General features: G+C 43.7%; 1 protein-coding gene across 3 annotated transcripts in view; it reads left to right on the top strand.

The window, feature by feature from the left end:
- Positions 1 to 408: 408 nt before the first annotated feature.
- Positions 409 to 16997, top strand: part of ARHGAP19 (Rho GTPase activating protein 19) — a 66238-nt gene continuing 49649 nt past the window's right edge. For all 3 annotated transcript variants that reach the window (XM_074382704.1, XM_003922343.4, XM_074382701.1), the window contains exon 1: positions 409 to 484. In XM_074382704.1, coding sequence (XP_074238805.1) covers positions 429 to 484 — 56 coding nt within the window. In that variant the 5' untranslated portion in view covers positions 409 to 428. The remainder of the gene's footprint in view (positions 485 to 16997) is intronic.

Raw genomic sequence — 16997 nt, 5'->3', positions numbered from 1 at the left:
ATTGCGTGATGATAAGATACAGGTATGGAGTGTTGTATTTTAGAAAGTGACGAGTCACTTTTACAGTCGACAGCTCTATAATTCCGAGATTTACATATCAGGACAAAATTTGAACGTAGGCTGGTGATTTCTGACTTGAACCTAAAAGTCGATGGAATCGGAAGGGTTAATCAAAATGAGAAACTACAACTCCCTGCAGGCCTCGGGGCTGGGTCGTCTTCCCCGCCCCTCCCTTTTTTTCCGCCAGGGCTGGGAACGACCAATGATAGTTAGTTATTTGAATAGACCAATAATATATTAAACGGTTCAGGTTGAGGAGGGGCGGTCGAGTCATCCAACCGCACGGAAGAGGTGAAAACATATTAGCCAATCCAAAGATGTGGGGGCGGGACCTAAGGGGGGGCGGTGTAAGAAGTTTGCTGACGAAGATGGCGACGGAGGCACTGAGTGAAGGGGAGGTGCCAGCCCGCGAATCCGGCCGGAGGTGAGCTGAGTTTGGTCCAGTTTCCTGGGAAACGCGGCCTTGAGCTGGTCGTCCTGCCGCCTTTGCCTTCGGTCACGGTGGCGCACGGTTTGGGCTTTGTTTCCTTATCGCATGGCGTTTTTCGTGGTCGGGCCTCAGCGCTGGGCTCCAAGCCAGGTCCCCCGCTCCGTCCTGCCGTTGTCCTGGGGGGCTCCGCCAGCTGTGCTGGCTGCAGGCTGGGGGTGGCAGCGCTGATCTCCTTGGCGCCGAGACTCCTCTGGATGGCGAGGAAACGGAAGTCCAGGGCTGTTTAGCGAATTCTTCACGGTTACACACATCGCTTCATATACTCCCCAAGGCACTTGGCGCGTTCAGCAAGGGTTTGAGTGTCAATTAGAAACTGTGTTGAGTCCTTGGGCCAGTTTTTAAACGTCTCTCGACTTCAGTTTCTTCATCTGTAAAGTGGCATGAGGATGCCTGTTTCCAAGTGTCAAGATTGAATAAAACAATACATTTAAAGTTAGCACTGGGCTAAATCGATAATGACAACTCTACGCGATAGAGTTTTTTCTTCCTAACAGAACAGCCAAGGAGCAGATGAGGGAGGGATCTTGTAGTCCAGGACATCATGACTTTATTTCCATAGGGTGTTCTTTCCTCAACAGCCACACCGAGATTTAGTGTTTCCAGGAAAGAGTTTCGAGGCGGTGTTGCCTTAGCCTTGAGACCTAAGTTGTCTTAATTGATTACAATGTTGTTTTTTGGTATACTTCAATAGATTGAATTAATTTACATTGCCTCAGCGTAACTCAGTAAAATACATCGGTTTGGCGTCTTTTTGTTCCATTTGTACAGAATAGGAGATTCCAAGAATCCTGGGAAGCTGACTTTATGACCCGGCTTCTTCCTGAGCCTAGATGAGCGTGCTTGAGTGTGTTATTTAAAATATGATACGGGGCGGGGCGTAGTGGCTCACGTCTGTAATCCCAGAACTTTGGGAGGCCAAAGCAGGGAGATCACCTGAAGTCGGGAGTTTGAGACCAGCCTGGCCAACATGATGAAACTCTGTCTCTACTAAAAATGCAAAAATTAGACAGGGGTGATGGTGGGCGCCTGTAGTCTCGGCTACTCGGGAGGCTGAGGTGCAGGTTGCAGGGAGCCAAGATTGTGCCATTGCACTCCTGCCTGGGTAACGGAGCAAGACTCCGTTTCATAAATAAAAAAGTAAATAAAATATGATATGGAAGAGTTTGAATTTCTTTTTGTCTAACACAGGGTCTCTTTCTGTTGCCCAGACTGGAGTGCAGTGGTGCCATCAGAGGTCCCTGCAGCCTCAGTCTCCTGAGCTCAATCCATCCTCCCTTCTCAGCCTCCTGAGTAGTTGGGGCTTCAGGCATGTGCCACTATGCCCAGCTAGTGTGTTTTTTTGTACAAACAGGGGTTTTGCCATGTTGTCCAGGGTGATCTTGAGTTCCTGACATGAGTGATCTCCTGCCTTGGCCTACCAAAGTGCTGGGATTATAGGCGTGAGCCACTGCACCTGGCCTGAATTTCTAATATATTATACTGCCAGTTGAATTTAAATTTTGAGTGAGAATATTAGATAATTACATGATCAGCAGGAATTCACACAATCTTACCTGAACCTGAAACCATTTCATCAATTCCATGTTGTAAAAGAGAAGTTTGGGATTTCTGTAAGGCATTTTGAGGGCAGAACACACATACGTGTTTATCACATATTCCCAGTGCTTAGCTTTGTGTAGGTGATCAATAATTAGTGAATAATAGTCTGTCATTTCTTTTTTTTTCTTTTTTTGAGATGGAGTTTTGCTCTTGTTACCCAGGCTGGAGTGCAATGGCACGATCTCGGCTCACCACAACCTCTGCCTCCTGAGTTCAGGCAATTCTCCTGCCTCAGCCTCCTGAGTAGCTAGGATTACAGGCACATGCCACCATGCCCAGCTAATTTTTTGTATTTTTAGTAGAGACAGGGTTTCACTATGTTGACCAGGATGGTTTCGATCTCTTGACCTCGTGATCCACCCGCCTCAGCCTCCCAAAGTGCTGGGATTACAGGCTTGAGCCACTGCACCCGGCTAGTCTGTCATTTCTAAGAGAAATATTTTCTCATGGTGATAAATACTTTACAAATTTTTTCTTGCCCTGCAAAGATTAATCTTTCTAATGTTCTGTTGATGTGTGGCCCCTTGTTTTGTCTGACTGGCACAGATGAATACATATTTAAATCTTGAATGCAGAATATGGATCATTTAGAAGAGCCCAGCTTTTGTTTCCTCCTCATCATCATTATTATTTTTTTATTTTTATTTTTTGAGATGGAGTTTCGCTCTTCTTGCCCAGGCTGGAGTGCAATGGTGTGATCTCGGCTTACCGAAATCTCCACCTCCCAAGTTCAAGCGATTATCCTGCCTCAGCCTCCTGAGTAGCTGGGATTACAGGCATGTGCCACCACACCTAGTTCTTTTTGTATTTTTAGTAGAGACGGGGGTTTCTCCATGTTGGTCAGTCTAGTCTCGAACTCCTGACCTCAGGCGATCCACCCACCTTAGCTTTTCCAAGTACTGGGATTACAGGCGTGAGCCACCGCATCCAGCCTCCTCATCCTTATTTTTAACACTACACCATTGGGATAATTTATTATTATTTAATAATTTATAATTATTAAATTAAAAATGCTTTAACTTGTCTTTTTTTTTTTTTTTTTTTTTTTGTGACGGAGTTTCGCTCTTGTTACCCAGGCTGGAGTGCAATGGCGCCATCTCGGCTTACCGCAACCTCTGCCTCCTGGGTTCAGGCAATTCTGCCTCAGCCTCCTGAGTAGCTGGGATTACAGGCACATGCCACCATGCCCAGATAATTTTTTTGTATTTTTAGTAGAGACGGGGTTTCACTATGTTGACCAGGATGGTCTTGATCTTGTGATCCACCCACCTCGGCCTCCCAAAGTGCTGGGATTACAGGCGTGAGCCACTGCGCCCGGCGCTTTAACTTGTTTTAATCAAATATTTATTTTAAAAAACTTACTATTTTTTTTTTTTTTTTTTTTTGAGACAGGGTCTCACTTTGTGGTCCAGGCTGGAGTGTAGTGGCATGATCATGGCTCACTATACCCACAACCTCCTGGGCTCAAGCAATCCTCTCTCCTCAGTCTGTCTCAAGTAGCTGGGACTACAGGCATGCGCCATCACACTTGGCTAATTTTTAAAATTTATTCTAGAGACGGGGTCTTCCTGTGTTACCCAGGTGGGCTTCAAACTCCTGGGCTCAAGCAGTCTTCCTGCCTTAGACCCCCATAGTGTTGGGATTATAGGCGTGAGCCACTGCATCTGGCCAAAGATTTAAACAAGGAAAAATTGCTCTGCCTGTAAAGATTCCCATGTTATGTTTTTGACCTGCTGATGAGGAACACCCCTTCCCTTCCATTTATGGTCTCTATTGAGTAGAATCGTTCTTTAAAATTTAACACACTTCATTTGTTATACCTTCAGGTTACTCTTAAGTGGACAATACCAAAGGAGAATTCACAAATGGAAAATATCCACTGTCAGACATAGTGGCTCATGCCTGTAATCCCAGTATTTTGGGAGGGGGAGGCGGAGGCAGGAGGATTGCTTGAGGCCAAGAGTTCAAGTCTAGCCTGGGCAATATAGGGAGACCCTATAAAAAATTAAAAAAAAAATAGCCGGGTGTGGTGATGGATGCCTGTGGTCCCAGCTACTTGGGAGGCTGAGGTGGGAGGATCAGTTGAGCTGGGGCGGGTGGAGGCTGCAAAGAGCCATCATCCCGCCATTGCATTCCAGCCTGGGTGATAGAGTGAGACCCTGTACGAACAACAACAACAAAAACAAAAAAAGAAACTATTCACTTTACCAATAATAGTATAAACATAATAGAGACCGTTATGGGTCAAAGAGAAAAGGCGATAGCAGGAAATGAAATAAAGCTACTTCTCCCCATAATTGGCAGTAGGGAAATACATACAGCTTAGTATTTTCTTTTTGAGACGGGGTCTTCCTCTGTTGCCCAGGTTGGAGTGCAGTGGCATGATCTCAGCTCACCACAACCTCCACCTCCCAGGGTCAAGCGATTCTTCTGCCTCAGCCTCCTGAGTAGCCAGGACTACAGGTGTGTACCACAATGCCTGGCTAATTTTTGCATTTTTGTTTTGAGATGGAGTCTCTCTCTGTTGCCAGTCTGGAGTACAGTGGTGTGATCTTGGCTCACTGCAATCTCTGCCTCCTGGGTTCAAGTGATTCTCCTGCCTCAGCCTCCTGAGTAGCTGGGCCTACAGGTGCATGCCACCACACCCAGCTAATTTTTGCATTTTTAGTAGAGATGGGTTTCATCATGTTGGCTGGGGTGGTCTTGATCTCTTGACCTCATGATCTGCCTGCTTTGGCCTCCCAAAATGCTGGGATTACAGGTGTGAGCCACTGTGCCTTGCCAAATCTGGCTTTATTTTACATTTTATCAATGATCGGGCTTAGAGAGTTTGATCACATTTGTAAATAAGGCCTGTCTTGGAAGAAAATAGAATTTTAGAATTAATCTGCATAAACTGGTAAGTGGCCTGAAAACACAGCATAAAGCAAAGCAGATAATGTTGCACAAGTTTACTTTGATTGGTAAAACAAGTGGGTTGGTAGTACTAGGAAGAGTGATATAGGAAATCTGTACACTTTTTATTGGATGGTATCTGTAAACATTAAATTTGGCTTAGGGTGGGTGCAGTGGCTCATGCCTATAATTGCAACACTTTAGGAGGCTGAGGTGGGCAGATCACTTGAGGTCAGGAGTTTGAGACTAGCCTGGGCAATATGGTGAAACCCCATCTCTACTAAAATACAAAAAAAATTAGCTGGGCATGGCAGCGTGCACCTGTAGTCCTAGCTACACAGGAGACTGAGGCAGGAGGATTGCTTGAACCCAGGAGACAGAGGTTGCAGTGAGCTGAGATTGTGCCACTGCACTCCAGGCTGGGTGACAGAGTGAGACTCTGTCTCCAAAAAAAAAGAGGAAAATTATCTGGGTATGGTAGAACATACCTGCAGTCTCAGCTACTTGGGAGGCTGAACCAGGAGGGTCACTTGAGCTCAAGAGTGTGAGACTGCAATAAGCTAGAATGTCGCCATTACACTGTGGCCTGGGTAACTGAGTGAGATCCTATTGCTAAAAATAAATAAATAAATAAATAAATAAATAATAAATACATAATAAATTTGTTTTAAAAAATTGTATTAAAAAACACTGAGGCAGGAGAATTGCCTGAAACCAGGAGGCGGAGGTTGCGGTGAGCCAAGATCACACCATTGCACTCCAGCCTGGATAACAAGAGCGAAACTCTGTCTCAAAAAAAAAAACAAAAAACAAAAATTGTCATCTTACCTAGTAAGTGTATAGGTAATTAATGTTAACTAAATTTGCATTGTTCTGTGTCCAGTCATTTTTTATACAGAACATCTACAACCTACAAATTCACTGAAGCTTTAAGAGTATATACTTTTGGCTGGGCATGGTGGCGCGCATGCCTGTAATCCCAGAAGTTTTGGCAGGCCAAGGTGGGCAGATCGCCTGAGGTCATGAGTTCAAGACCAGCCTGGCCAGCATGGTGAAACCCTGTCTGTACTAAAAATACAAAAACATTAGCTGGGTGCAGTGGCGTGCACCTGTAATCCTAGCTACTTCGCAGGTTGGGGCAGGAGAATCGCTTGAATCTGGGAGGTGGAGGTTGCGGTGAGCCAAAATTGCCACTGCACTCCAGCCTGGGCTACAGAGTGAGACTCAGTCTCAAAAAAAAAAAAAAAGCCCCCCACACCTTACAGTGGTACGATGGCACGATCACAATCTTGGCTCACTGAAACCTCTGCCTCCCGGGTTCAAGTGATTCTTCTGACTCGGCCTCCCGAGTAGCTGGGATTACAGGTGTGCACCACCAGGCCCGGCTAATTTTGTATTTTTAGTAGAGAGAGACTCCATGTTGGTCAGGCTGGTCTCAAATTCCTCACCTTAGGTGTTTCACCTGCCTCGGCCTCCCAAAGTGTTGGGATTACAAGCATGAGGCACAGCGCCCAACCCTCTCTTTCATTTTGAAAAGGGCTGGCCACTAATATGTGTCAAAAACATCTTAGGTTTCTGGAAAAAACTTAGAGAAACCAAAAAGTATCTTAAATATTAGCTATCATTCCCCCCTCGCCCCCCGCCCACTGTCTAAATCCTAGTCTTTAAGATCTAGCTCAAATTTCTTGTATATGGGTGAAAGATTCTCTCTTGAATTCTTAGAGCCTTTATTGTCTGTATCATGCATTTGGCTGTTAATGATCTTTTTTTTTTTTTTTTTTTTTGAGACGGAGTTTTGGTTCTTGTTACCCAGGCTGGAGTGCAATGGCGTGATCTCGGCTCACTGCAACCTCTGCCTCCTGGGTTCAGGCAATTCTCCTGCCTCAGCCTCCTGAGTAGCTGGGATTACAGGCACGCGCCACCATGCCCAGCTAATTTTTTGTATTTTTAGTAGAGACGGGGTTTCACCTTGTTGACCAGGATGGTCTCGATCTCTTGACCTCATGATCCACCCGCCTCGGCCTCCCAAAGTGCTGGGATTACAGGCGTGAGCCACTGCGCCCGGCTGTTAATGATCTTGTATCATCTTTTGTATTGTGGTCTTTAGCTACCGTTAGAAATTGTAGTACTTAATGAATTTTCAGTTCCTGGAGGCTAGAAACTTACCTTAGTTTTTGTCTCTTTACCTTATAATACCTTAAAGTTACAAAGCACTCAGTAGATCATGATTGGATTGATTTTAAATGACACGAGTGACTAATTTCTAGTTTGGGTACCATATATCTCAGAAAAGCAATTCACCTTCTTATGGTGGCTGATGAAAAGATTTATGGTTAAGTTTGTGGAATTTTGAGTACTTGTGGCTGACTGAAGTATAGAAACTTTTCTTTTTTGAGAGAGTCTCGCTCTATTACCCAGACTGGAGTGCAGAGGCAAGAACACACCTCACTGCAGCCTTGATCTCCTGGGCTCAAGTGATCCTTCTACTTCAGCCTCCTGAGTAGTTGGGACCGTAGACTCAAGCAACCATGCCTGGCTAATTTAAAAACAAATTTCTTTGTTCCTTTCTTTTTCTTTTGTAGAGACAGAGTCTCATCATGTTGCCTAGACTGATTTCAAACTCCTAGGCTCAAGTGATCCTCCCACCTTGGCTTTTCAGAATAGTTCGCCAATTTAATTTTGATTAAGTTGTTCTATTAGTTTGAAATTTGGACTAGGCATGGTGGCTCGTGCCTGTAATCCCAGCACTTTAGGAAGCTGAAGGTGTTGGGATTATAGGCATGAGCCACGGTGCCTGGCCAGAAACTTTTTTTTTTTTTAAAGAATTTTCAATTCGTGAACTTAGAGATATGAACAAGTCATGTGCCAGAACAAAAACCACTAGCTGTCTCTTGGATAGTATGTGTCACTCTGGACTTTGGAACAAATGAATGTAGAAGTCGTCTTTTAGGACCTAATCTGATCGTACATAGAAGTACTTCTAGTTTTAATTGCCTGAGACTCAATGGCACTTAAAAGTCTGTAGGAGGCTGTGTGCAGTGGCTCATGCCTGTAATGCCAGCCCTTTGGGAGGCTGAGGTGGGAGGGCTGCTTGAGGCCAGGAGTTTGAGGCTAGCTTGGTCAACATAGTGAGACCCTGGGCTATTAAAAAAAAAAAAAGTCGCCAGGTGTGGTGACACCCACCCTTACACCCTTAGTCTTAGCACGTTGGGAGGCTGAAGTGGGAGGATCCCTTGAGCCCAGGTGTTCATCACACACTGTATTCCAGCCTGGTCAATAGAATGAGACCCTGTCTCAAAAAAAAAAAAAAAAAAAAAAAAAAAGAGAGAGAGAGAGAGGCTCACGAAGCATTGACTCTACTTTTCTGAGGAGTAAACATTTTTTAGATAAATGATAAAGATTGTATTGTCGGTGAAGCATCCTATAGCACTTTCTCCCAAATTAATAGGGAATTTTGATATTACTGTTTTCTTTTCTTTTTTTTCTTTTTGAGATGGAGTCTTACTGTGTTGCCCAAGCTGGAGTCCAGTGGCATGATCTCGGCTCACTGCAACCTCTACCTCCCGGGTTCAAGTGATTCTCCTGCCTCAGCCTCCCTAGTTGCTAGGATTACAGATGTGTACCACCACACCCAGCTAATTTTTTTGTATTTTTAGTAGAGATGGGGTTTCATCATGTTGGCCAGGGTGGTCCTGAACTCCTGACCTCAAATGAGCTGCCCTCCTTGGCCTCCTGAAGTGCTGAGATTACAGGTGTGAGCCACCACACCCAGTGTGATGTTACTTTCTTAATACAAACAACTGTAGCCGGGCGCGGTGGCTCAAGCCTGTAATCCCAGCACTTTGGGAGGCCGAGGCGGGTGGATCACGAGGTCGAGAGATCGAGACCATCCTGGTCAACATAGTGAAACCCCGTCTCTACTAAAAATACAAAAAACTAGCTGGGCGTGGTGGCGCGTGCCTGTAATCCCAGCTACTTAGGAGGCTGAGGCAGGAGAATTGCCTGAGCCCAGGAGGCGGAGGTTGCGGTGAGCCAAGATCGCGCCATTGCACTCCAGCCTGGGTAACAAGAGCGAAACTCCGTCTCAAAAAAAAAAAAAAAAAAAATACAAACAACTCTCTTCCCATTGTACACTACATGGGGGAGAAAAATTAAGGAAGATAAAAGCAACAGAATTAATGGCAATTCATATGACACCCAAAAAGATAATTGCCAAGCAAATAAATAAGTCAGTAAATTGGCATTATTGATGCTCATCATTCTTGACTGAGAACATTGTATTGTCACAGGATTCCAGAAATGCTTAGGTTAAGAAGGTGGGCAGTCAAGAGTTTTTTCTTTTTTTCTTTTTTCTTTTTTTTTTTTTGAGACGGGGTTTCGCTCTTGTTACCTAGGCTGGAGTGCAATGGCATGACCTCGGCTCACCGCAACCTCCGCCTCCTGGGTTCAAGCAATTCTCCTGCCTCAGCCTCCCTAGTAGCTGGGACTACAGGCACGTGCCACCATGCCCAGCTAATTTTTGTATTTTTAGTAGAGACGGGGTTTCACCATGTTGACCAGGATGGTCTCGATCTCTTGACCTCATGATCCACCCGCCTCGGCCTCCCAAAGTGCTGGGATTACAGGCTTGAGCCACCGCGCCCGGCCGAGTTTTTTCATCTCAGAATAGTTTGCCAATTTAATTTTGGTTAAGTTGTTCTATTAGTTTGAAATTTTGGCTGGGCACGGTGGCTTGGGCCTGTAATCCCAGCACTTTGGGAATCTGAAGTGGGAATATCACTTGGGCCCAGGAATTCAAGACCAGCTCTGGGCAACATAGAGAGACTTGTCTCTACAAATAATAAAAAAAAATTAGTCAGGTGTGGTGGTGCATGTCTGTGGTCCCAGCTACTGGGAAGGCTGAGGTGGGGGAATTGCTTGTGCCCAGGCAGTTGAGGCTACAGTGAGTTATGATTGTGCCATTGCACTCTAGCCTGGGCAACAGGGAGACACAATCTAAACACACATAGACATACACACACACACACACACACACACACACACACACAAGCAAGCAAGAAAGAAATTTGTTCAGGTTGCGATCAAATATAGGGGCTAAATATATTTGCAGACTTTTGGAGTATAAATTAGAGATAATTTTGTAGTCCATACTACAAAACATTGCACAGCTACTCTTAAGGGTATATAAATGTGTTTCAAAATTTTTATCTAAGAAATTGGATATCATTCCCTGAATTGTGTTACTACTTATTAATGTTGAATTGTCTCTAGTATTAAAAAGCACCAACAGCTTGGGCATATAGGGCCTGTTTAGTTTTCTCTTCTCTCTTTATGTACAACTTTCATGATACTGGCTTAAATTTGATATGTAAAAAGAGGGAAGAATACAGTCTTTCTTTGATAGTTGTATTTCTTTTTTTATTTTATAAAATTTATATTTATTCCTTTCTCTTTTTCATATAACCAAGAAAGAGATAGTTATGTTTCTTATCTAACAGCTTTCCAACAAAGTGACACATTTAAAGCCGTGTTTCAGAGCTTTTTAGAGTTGAAAAAGCAGTGAGAGACAGTGAATACTTCTCTCAGGGTGGTAAATCAGATTTAGACAACTTTAAATATAGCTCATATTTTGATAAATCTTGCCAAGGTTGTGGTTCTTGGAAAACAAATCAAGTTAGGCAATTCACCAGGGAGGAAACATTTAGTTTTGTGGGTGTGCAGTTTTAGTATAGTCAGCCAAAAGATACATCTGCAGGATGCAGTTTTTTTTTTTTAACTGCCTTGAATTTTGCAGATTCATGGCTTCAACATGCCTCAGAAGCACTTGCATTTCATTTTCTGTAATTGATTTTTCAGCTGTGGATTGTTTCCAGTCCTTTCACTGAGCATATCACCTTACATGTAGGGTTCCATCTAGTGGTAAAAGTGGTAATTGTAGACTATAAGTAGGTTAGGCCACAATCCATTTGATTGATACTCATTTGGCAAACTCTTCTCAATTCTGTTCACTATATTATGTCTTGAGTTAGGATGAAAATAATGCAGCTTTCAGGCTTTAAAGTGACTAAATTTAAACTGCTAAGAGTCATGACATTGTCTGCACAAGACAGCATTTTCTGTCACTTACAGAAAGTTACATTTGGCATGTCAAGAAAAAAAAAAAAAAAACGATAATCCCAAAGCAGCAACCATTTAAAATAAAAGACTGCCACAAGGATTAATGCAGAATATTAAAAAATTTCCTGTTGAACAAAATGATTTAACTGATTTTTTTCTTTAAAGATGATGGTCTCAAATAGATTATATGCATCTTTTGGGAATTGAAAGATCCTGGAAAAGTATCTTCCATGTGGGACATCTTGAAAGATAGTATTTTGGTTTCAGTAATTTACATGAATGGTTCTCCAGTCCTTATCAGTGTAATTGGTCTGTTTACAGAGTGTAAGTTTGTGGACGGGTGTGGTGGCTCATGCCTGTAATCCCAGCACTTTGGGAGGCTGAGGTGGGCAGATCATGAGGTAAGGAAATGGAGACTATCCTGGCTAACACGGTGAAACCCCGTCTCTACTGAAAATATAAAAAATGATCTGGGCACGGTGGCATGCACCTGTAGTCCCAGCTACTCAAAGATGAGGCAGGAGAATTGCTTGAACCTGGAAGGCGGAGGTTGCAGTGAGCCGAGATCAGGCCACTGCACTCCAGCCTGGGCGACAGAGCGAGACTCTGTCACAAACAAGCAAACAAAAAAACAGAATTTAAGTTTGTTTCTTAGATTTGCAGAATTTATGAAGAAAGAAAATTATAGCATTAAAAATAGAAAGAAAATTATACATTAAAGGTAGACTTCTACACAGGTTGTGAGGTTGGAGTGAAAGTGGTATTTGTTGTACTTGATGGAGTAACTGTGGTGGAAGTTGTAGAAGAGGAAGGCAGAGTTGTGGTTTTAACTCTGGAAAATGGGAATTATAATTTCTTTTAGGCTTCTGTATTTCCCAAGATTTCCACAAAATCCATACAAAGTCGTTTGTGAACTCAACACACAAAGCCTCAGCAACTCTGCTGAGATTCACTGAGTATGAAACACTGGATCTATGTGTCACTGTAGAACTGATTGGCACCAGGGTGGCAGTTGGCACAGAACAGAAGTCCTGTTCACCACACCACAGCCTCTAACTGCTGAATTACGTGAACAGTAGCTCTCATCTTCTTTACATTCTATCCATCCAAGAGCAGGTATTAACAGTGCTTTAAAACAGGAAACACAGCTGTTGCAGCCTTCACAGGTTTCTGGTGCCGGAGTGGTAACTGATGGGAAGGATGTCACTGGCATTGGGGTTATCTTGGAAGTGGCGACCCACAGAAGTGGGCAGGAGAGCTCTGATATGGTGTCCTCAGCATTGGTATCCAGAGGAAAGCTGCCGCGCACAATGTCCTGTCAATCCCTCTGTCTCCTGCAGGCCGCCTCCCCCAAATTGTTCTTTTTGAGGGATCTTGCCTCTATCATCCTTTGGGATAGTTGCCCAGAGCCCTTGTTATTTCTGTGTGCCTACATATCTAGCTACTAATTTTCCTGGTTCTGGCCGTCTATGTAAAAACTTTTATGATGAATAAATTAGTCTTTAGTATATACTTTGATTTTCTTTAATATTTATATCAGATTGAAGTGAGATTTAAGTCAAAACTACTTGGTTTCTTCAAACAATTTGTCATGAAATGTTGATTATACATACAAGTTTATAGAACAATATAATCAATACTCTTCGCATTACCCAGCTTCAGCAAATCTTTTTTTTTTTTTTTTGAGACGGAGTTTCGCTCTTGTTAACCAGGCTGGAGTGCAATGGCGCGATCTTGGCTCACTGCAACCTCCGCCTCCTGGGCTCAGGCAATTCTCCTGCCTCAGCCTCCTAAGTAGCTGGGATTACAGGCACGCACCACCATGCCCAGCCAACATTTTTTGTATTTTTAGTAGAGACGGGGTTTCACCATGTTGACCAGGATGGTCTCGATCTCTCGACCTCGTGATCCACCCGCCTCGGCCTCCCAAAGTGCTGGGATTACAGGCTTGAGCCACCACGCCCGGCCCTTTTTTTGTATTTTTAGTAGAGACGGGGTTTCACCATGTTGACCAGGATGGTCTCGATCTCTTGACCTTGTGATCCACCCGCCTTGGCCTCCCAAAGTGCTGGGATTACAGGCATGAGCCACCGCGCCCAGCCTATTTTAAAAATTTGATATAAATGTCACCATAGAGTATGTAGTTGTCTGTGTGTGTGTGTGTGTGTGTGTGTGTGTGTGTGTGTGTGGAGGGGGGCTTCTTTTGCTTTTCATCTGTGAGATTTAACTGTGATTGTACATATAGCTAGAGTCTGTCCATTTTCATTACTGTTTAATATTCCATTGCAAATAAACAAAGCCATTAAATTAAAATTCTTCTGGACATTTTGCTTTCAGTTTTGGCTGTTCAGAAAATAATGTTGTGGGCTGGGTTTGATGGCTCATGAGTGTAATCCCAGCACTTTGAGAGGTGGGATTTGCTTGAGCCCAGGAGTTCAAGATCAGCCTGCTCAACATGGTGAAACTCTGTCTGTACTAAAAATACAAAAATTGGCTGGGCATGATGGCACTCATCTGTAATCCCAGTTACTCAGGAGGCTGAGGCATGAGAATCGCTTGAAACAAAGAGGTGGAGGTTGCAATGAGCCAGAATAGTGCCACTGTACTCCAGCCTGGGTGACAGTGACTTTCTGTCTCAAAAAAAAAAAAAAAAAAAAAAAGAGCAGAAATTAATTAATGAAATAGGCTGGGTGTGGTTGGTTCACACCTGTAATCCCAGCACTTTGGGAGGCTGCGGGTGGTGAATCACCTGAAGTCAGAAATTCAAGACCAGCCTGGTCAACATGGTGAAACCCTGCCTCTACTAAAAATACAAAAATTAGCCGGGCATGCTGGTGTGTGCCTGTAATCCCAGTTACTTGGGAGGCTGAGCCAGGAGAATTGATTGAACCTGGGAGGTGGAGGTTGCAGTGAGCCAAGATCATGCCACTGTACTCCTGACTGGGAGACGGAGTAACACTCTGTCTCAAAAAAAGAAGAAACAAGAAACTAATAAAATAAACAACAAATATATACCATAGAGAGGTTCAACAAATCAAGAAAGCCAGAATTTGGAACCTTGACAATGCTAATTACATTGAAAAACAAATTACCAATATCAGGAACAAAGAGGAGGACATTATTGTGGAACCTAGAGACATTAAAAAAGATAAGAGTATGGCCGGGTGCCTGGCTTATGCCTGTAATCCCAGCACTTTGGGAGGCCAAGGCAGGTGGATCACAAGGTCAGGAGTCCGAGACCAGCCTGGCCAACATGGTGAAACCCTGCATACTAAAAATACAAAAAAAGGTGTGCATGGTGGCAAATGCCTATAAGCCCTGCTACTTGGAAGGCTGAGGCAGAAGAGTCGCTTGAACCCGGAAGGTGCAGGTTGCAGTGAGCTGAGATTGCACCACTGCACTCCAGCCTGGGTGATAGAGCAAGATTCCGTCTCAAAACAACAACAACAAAAAAGATGATAAGAGGGTATTATATACAATTTATACCAGTAAACTTTGAAGGTTTATGTGAAATAGACAAATTTCTTGAAATGTACAACTTAATAAAATTAACACAAGAAGTAAAGGAAAATGTGAGTAGGTCCATAACATAAAATAAATGGAATATGTAAAGAAAAACCTTTTCACAAAGAAAACTGTAGGTTCAGGGGCCGGGCGTGGTGGCTCACGCCTGTAATCCCAGCACTTTGGGAGGCCAAGGTGGGTGGATCACAAGGTCAAGAGATCGAGACCATCCTGGTCAACATGGTGAAACCCCGTCTCTACTAAAAATACAAAAAATTAGTTGGGCATGGTGGCGCGTGCCTGTAATCCCAGCTACTCAGGAGGCTGAGGCAGGAGAATTGCCTGAGCCCAGGAGGCGGAGGTTGCGGTGAGCCGAGATCGCGCCATTGCACGCCAGCCTGGGTAACAAGAGCGAAACTCCGTCTCAAAAAAAAAAAAAAAAAAGAAAGAAAAGAAAACTGTAGGTTCAGATGGCTTCATCAGCCAATTCTGTCACATATTTAAAGAAGAAATAACACTAATCTCACATAAATTTTTTTCAGAAAATAGAAAAATAAGACATATAGGCTGGGCACAGTGGCTCGCGCCTGTAATCCTAACACTTTGGGAGGCCAAGGCAGACACATTGCCTGAGCCCAGGAGTTCGAGATCAGCCTGGGCAACACGGTGAAACCCCATCTCTACTGAGATACAAAAAATTAGCCGGGTGTGGTGGCGTGCCCCTGTAGTCCCAGCTATTCAAGAGGCTGAAACAGCCGGGCGTGGTGGCTCACGCCTGTAATCCCAGCACTTCGGGAGGCCGAGGCGGGTGGATCACGAGGTAAAGAGATCGAGACCATTCTGGTCAACATGGTGAAACCCCATCTCTGCTAAAAATACAAAAATTAGCTGGGCATGGTGGCGCACACCTGTAGTCCCAGCTACTCAGGAGGCTGAGTCAGAATTGCTTGAACCCAGGAGGCGGAGATTGTGGTGAGCCGAGATCGCGCCATTGCACTCCAGCCTGGGTAAGAGCGAAACTCTGTCTCAAAAAAAAAAAAAAAAAAAAAAAAAAAGACGGTGAAGCAGGAGAATTGCTTGCACTCGGGAGGCGCAGGTTGCAGTGAGCTAAGATTGCACCACTGCACTCCAGTTTGGGCAACAGAGTAATACTTCGTCTCAAAAAAAAAAAAAAAAAAAAAAGACTTATTTCCCACCTAAGTGTATAAGGCTAGAAACAGCATCTTTTTTTTAGTCTGTGGCTTGTCTAGTATTTTATTATTACTTTTAAGGTTTTAGATTTATTTATTTATTATGAATGATTAGTATGTTCACATGAATATAAAATCCAGAAAATACAAAAGAGCATACAGTGAAAACCTAATGAAGATATTACAAGAAAGGAAAATTTAAGACCAATCTCACTTATGAATGTATGGGAAACCTAAACAAACTGTTAGCAAACCAAATTGAGCAACGTATAAAAATGATAATCTGTCATGACAAAATTGAGTTATTCTAGAAATGCAAGGTTGGTTAAACATTAGAAAATCAGTATTATTTACCATAAATGAGAAAAATTAAATGATCAATAGATGCACAATAAAGTTTTGATAAGTATTTGATAAAATTAAAGACCAATACACAATTTTATTTTTTTTTTGAGACAGTGTCTTGCCCTGCCACCCAAGCTGGAGTGCAACGGTGTGACCTTGGCCCACTGTAACCTCCACCTCCTGGGTTCAAGCCATTTTCCTACCTCAGCCTCCCGGATAGCTGGGATTACAGGTGCATGCCACCATGCCTGGCTAATTTTTTGTGTCTTTAGTACAGATGGGGTTTCACCATGTTGGCCGAACATGGTCTTGAACTCCTGACCTCAAGTGATCCTCCTGCCTCCTGCCTTGGTCTTCCAAAGTGCTGGGATTACAGGCTTGAGCGACTGTGCCTGGCCTCCCAATACACAATTTTTTTTTTTTTTTTTTAGACGGAGTTTTGCTCTTGTTACCCAGGCTGGAGTGCAATGGCACGGTCTTGGCTCACCGCAACCTCCGCCTCCTGGGTTCAGGCGATTCTCCTGCCTCAGCCTTCTGAGTAGCTGGGATTACAGGCACGTGCCACCATGCCCAGCTACTTTTTTGTATTTTTAGTAGAGACGGGGTTTCACCATGTTGACCAGGATGGTCTCGATCTCTTGACCACGTGATCCACCCGCCTTGGCCTCCCAAAGCGCTGAGATTGCAAGCATGAGCCACCGCGCCAGGCCTCCAATACACAATTTTAAATAAGTAAATAAATAAACAACAGAGGCAAATTACCTGAGTGTAGTGGTGTGTACTTATAATCCTAGCTA

This window comes from Saimiri boliviensis, chromosome 12 (genome assembly GCF_048565385.1).
Source record: "Saimiri boliviensis isolate mSaiBol1 chromosome 12, mSaiBol1.pri, whole genome shotgun sequence".
Classification (NCBI taxonomy): Eukaryota; Metazoa; Chordata; class Mammalia; order Primates; family Cebidae; genus Saimiri; species Saimiri boliviensis.
The sequence above is the reverse complement of the archived record's forward strand: the minus strand, read 5'-3'. Positions and strand labels throughout refer to the sequence as shown.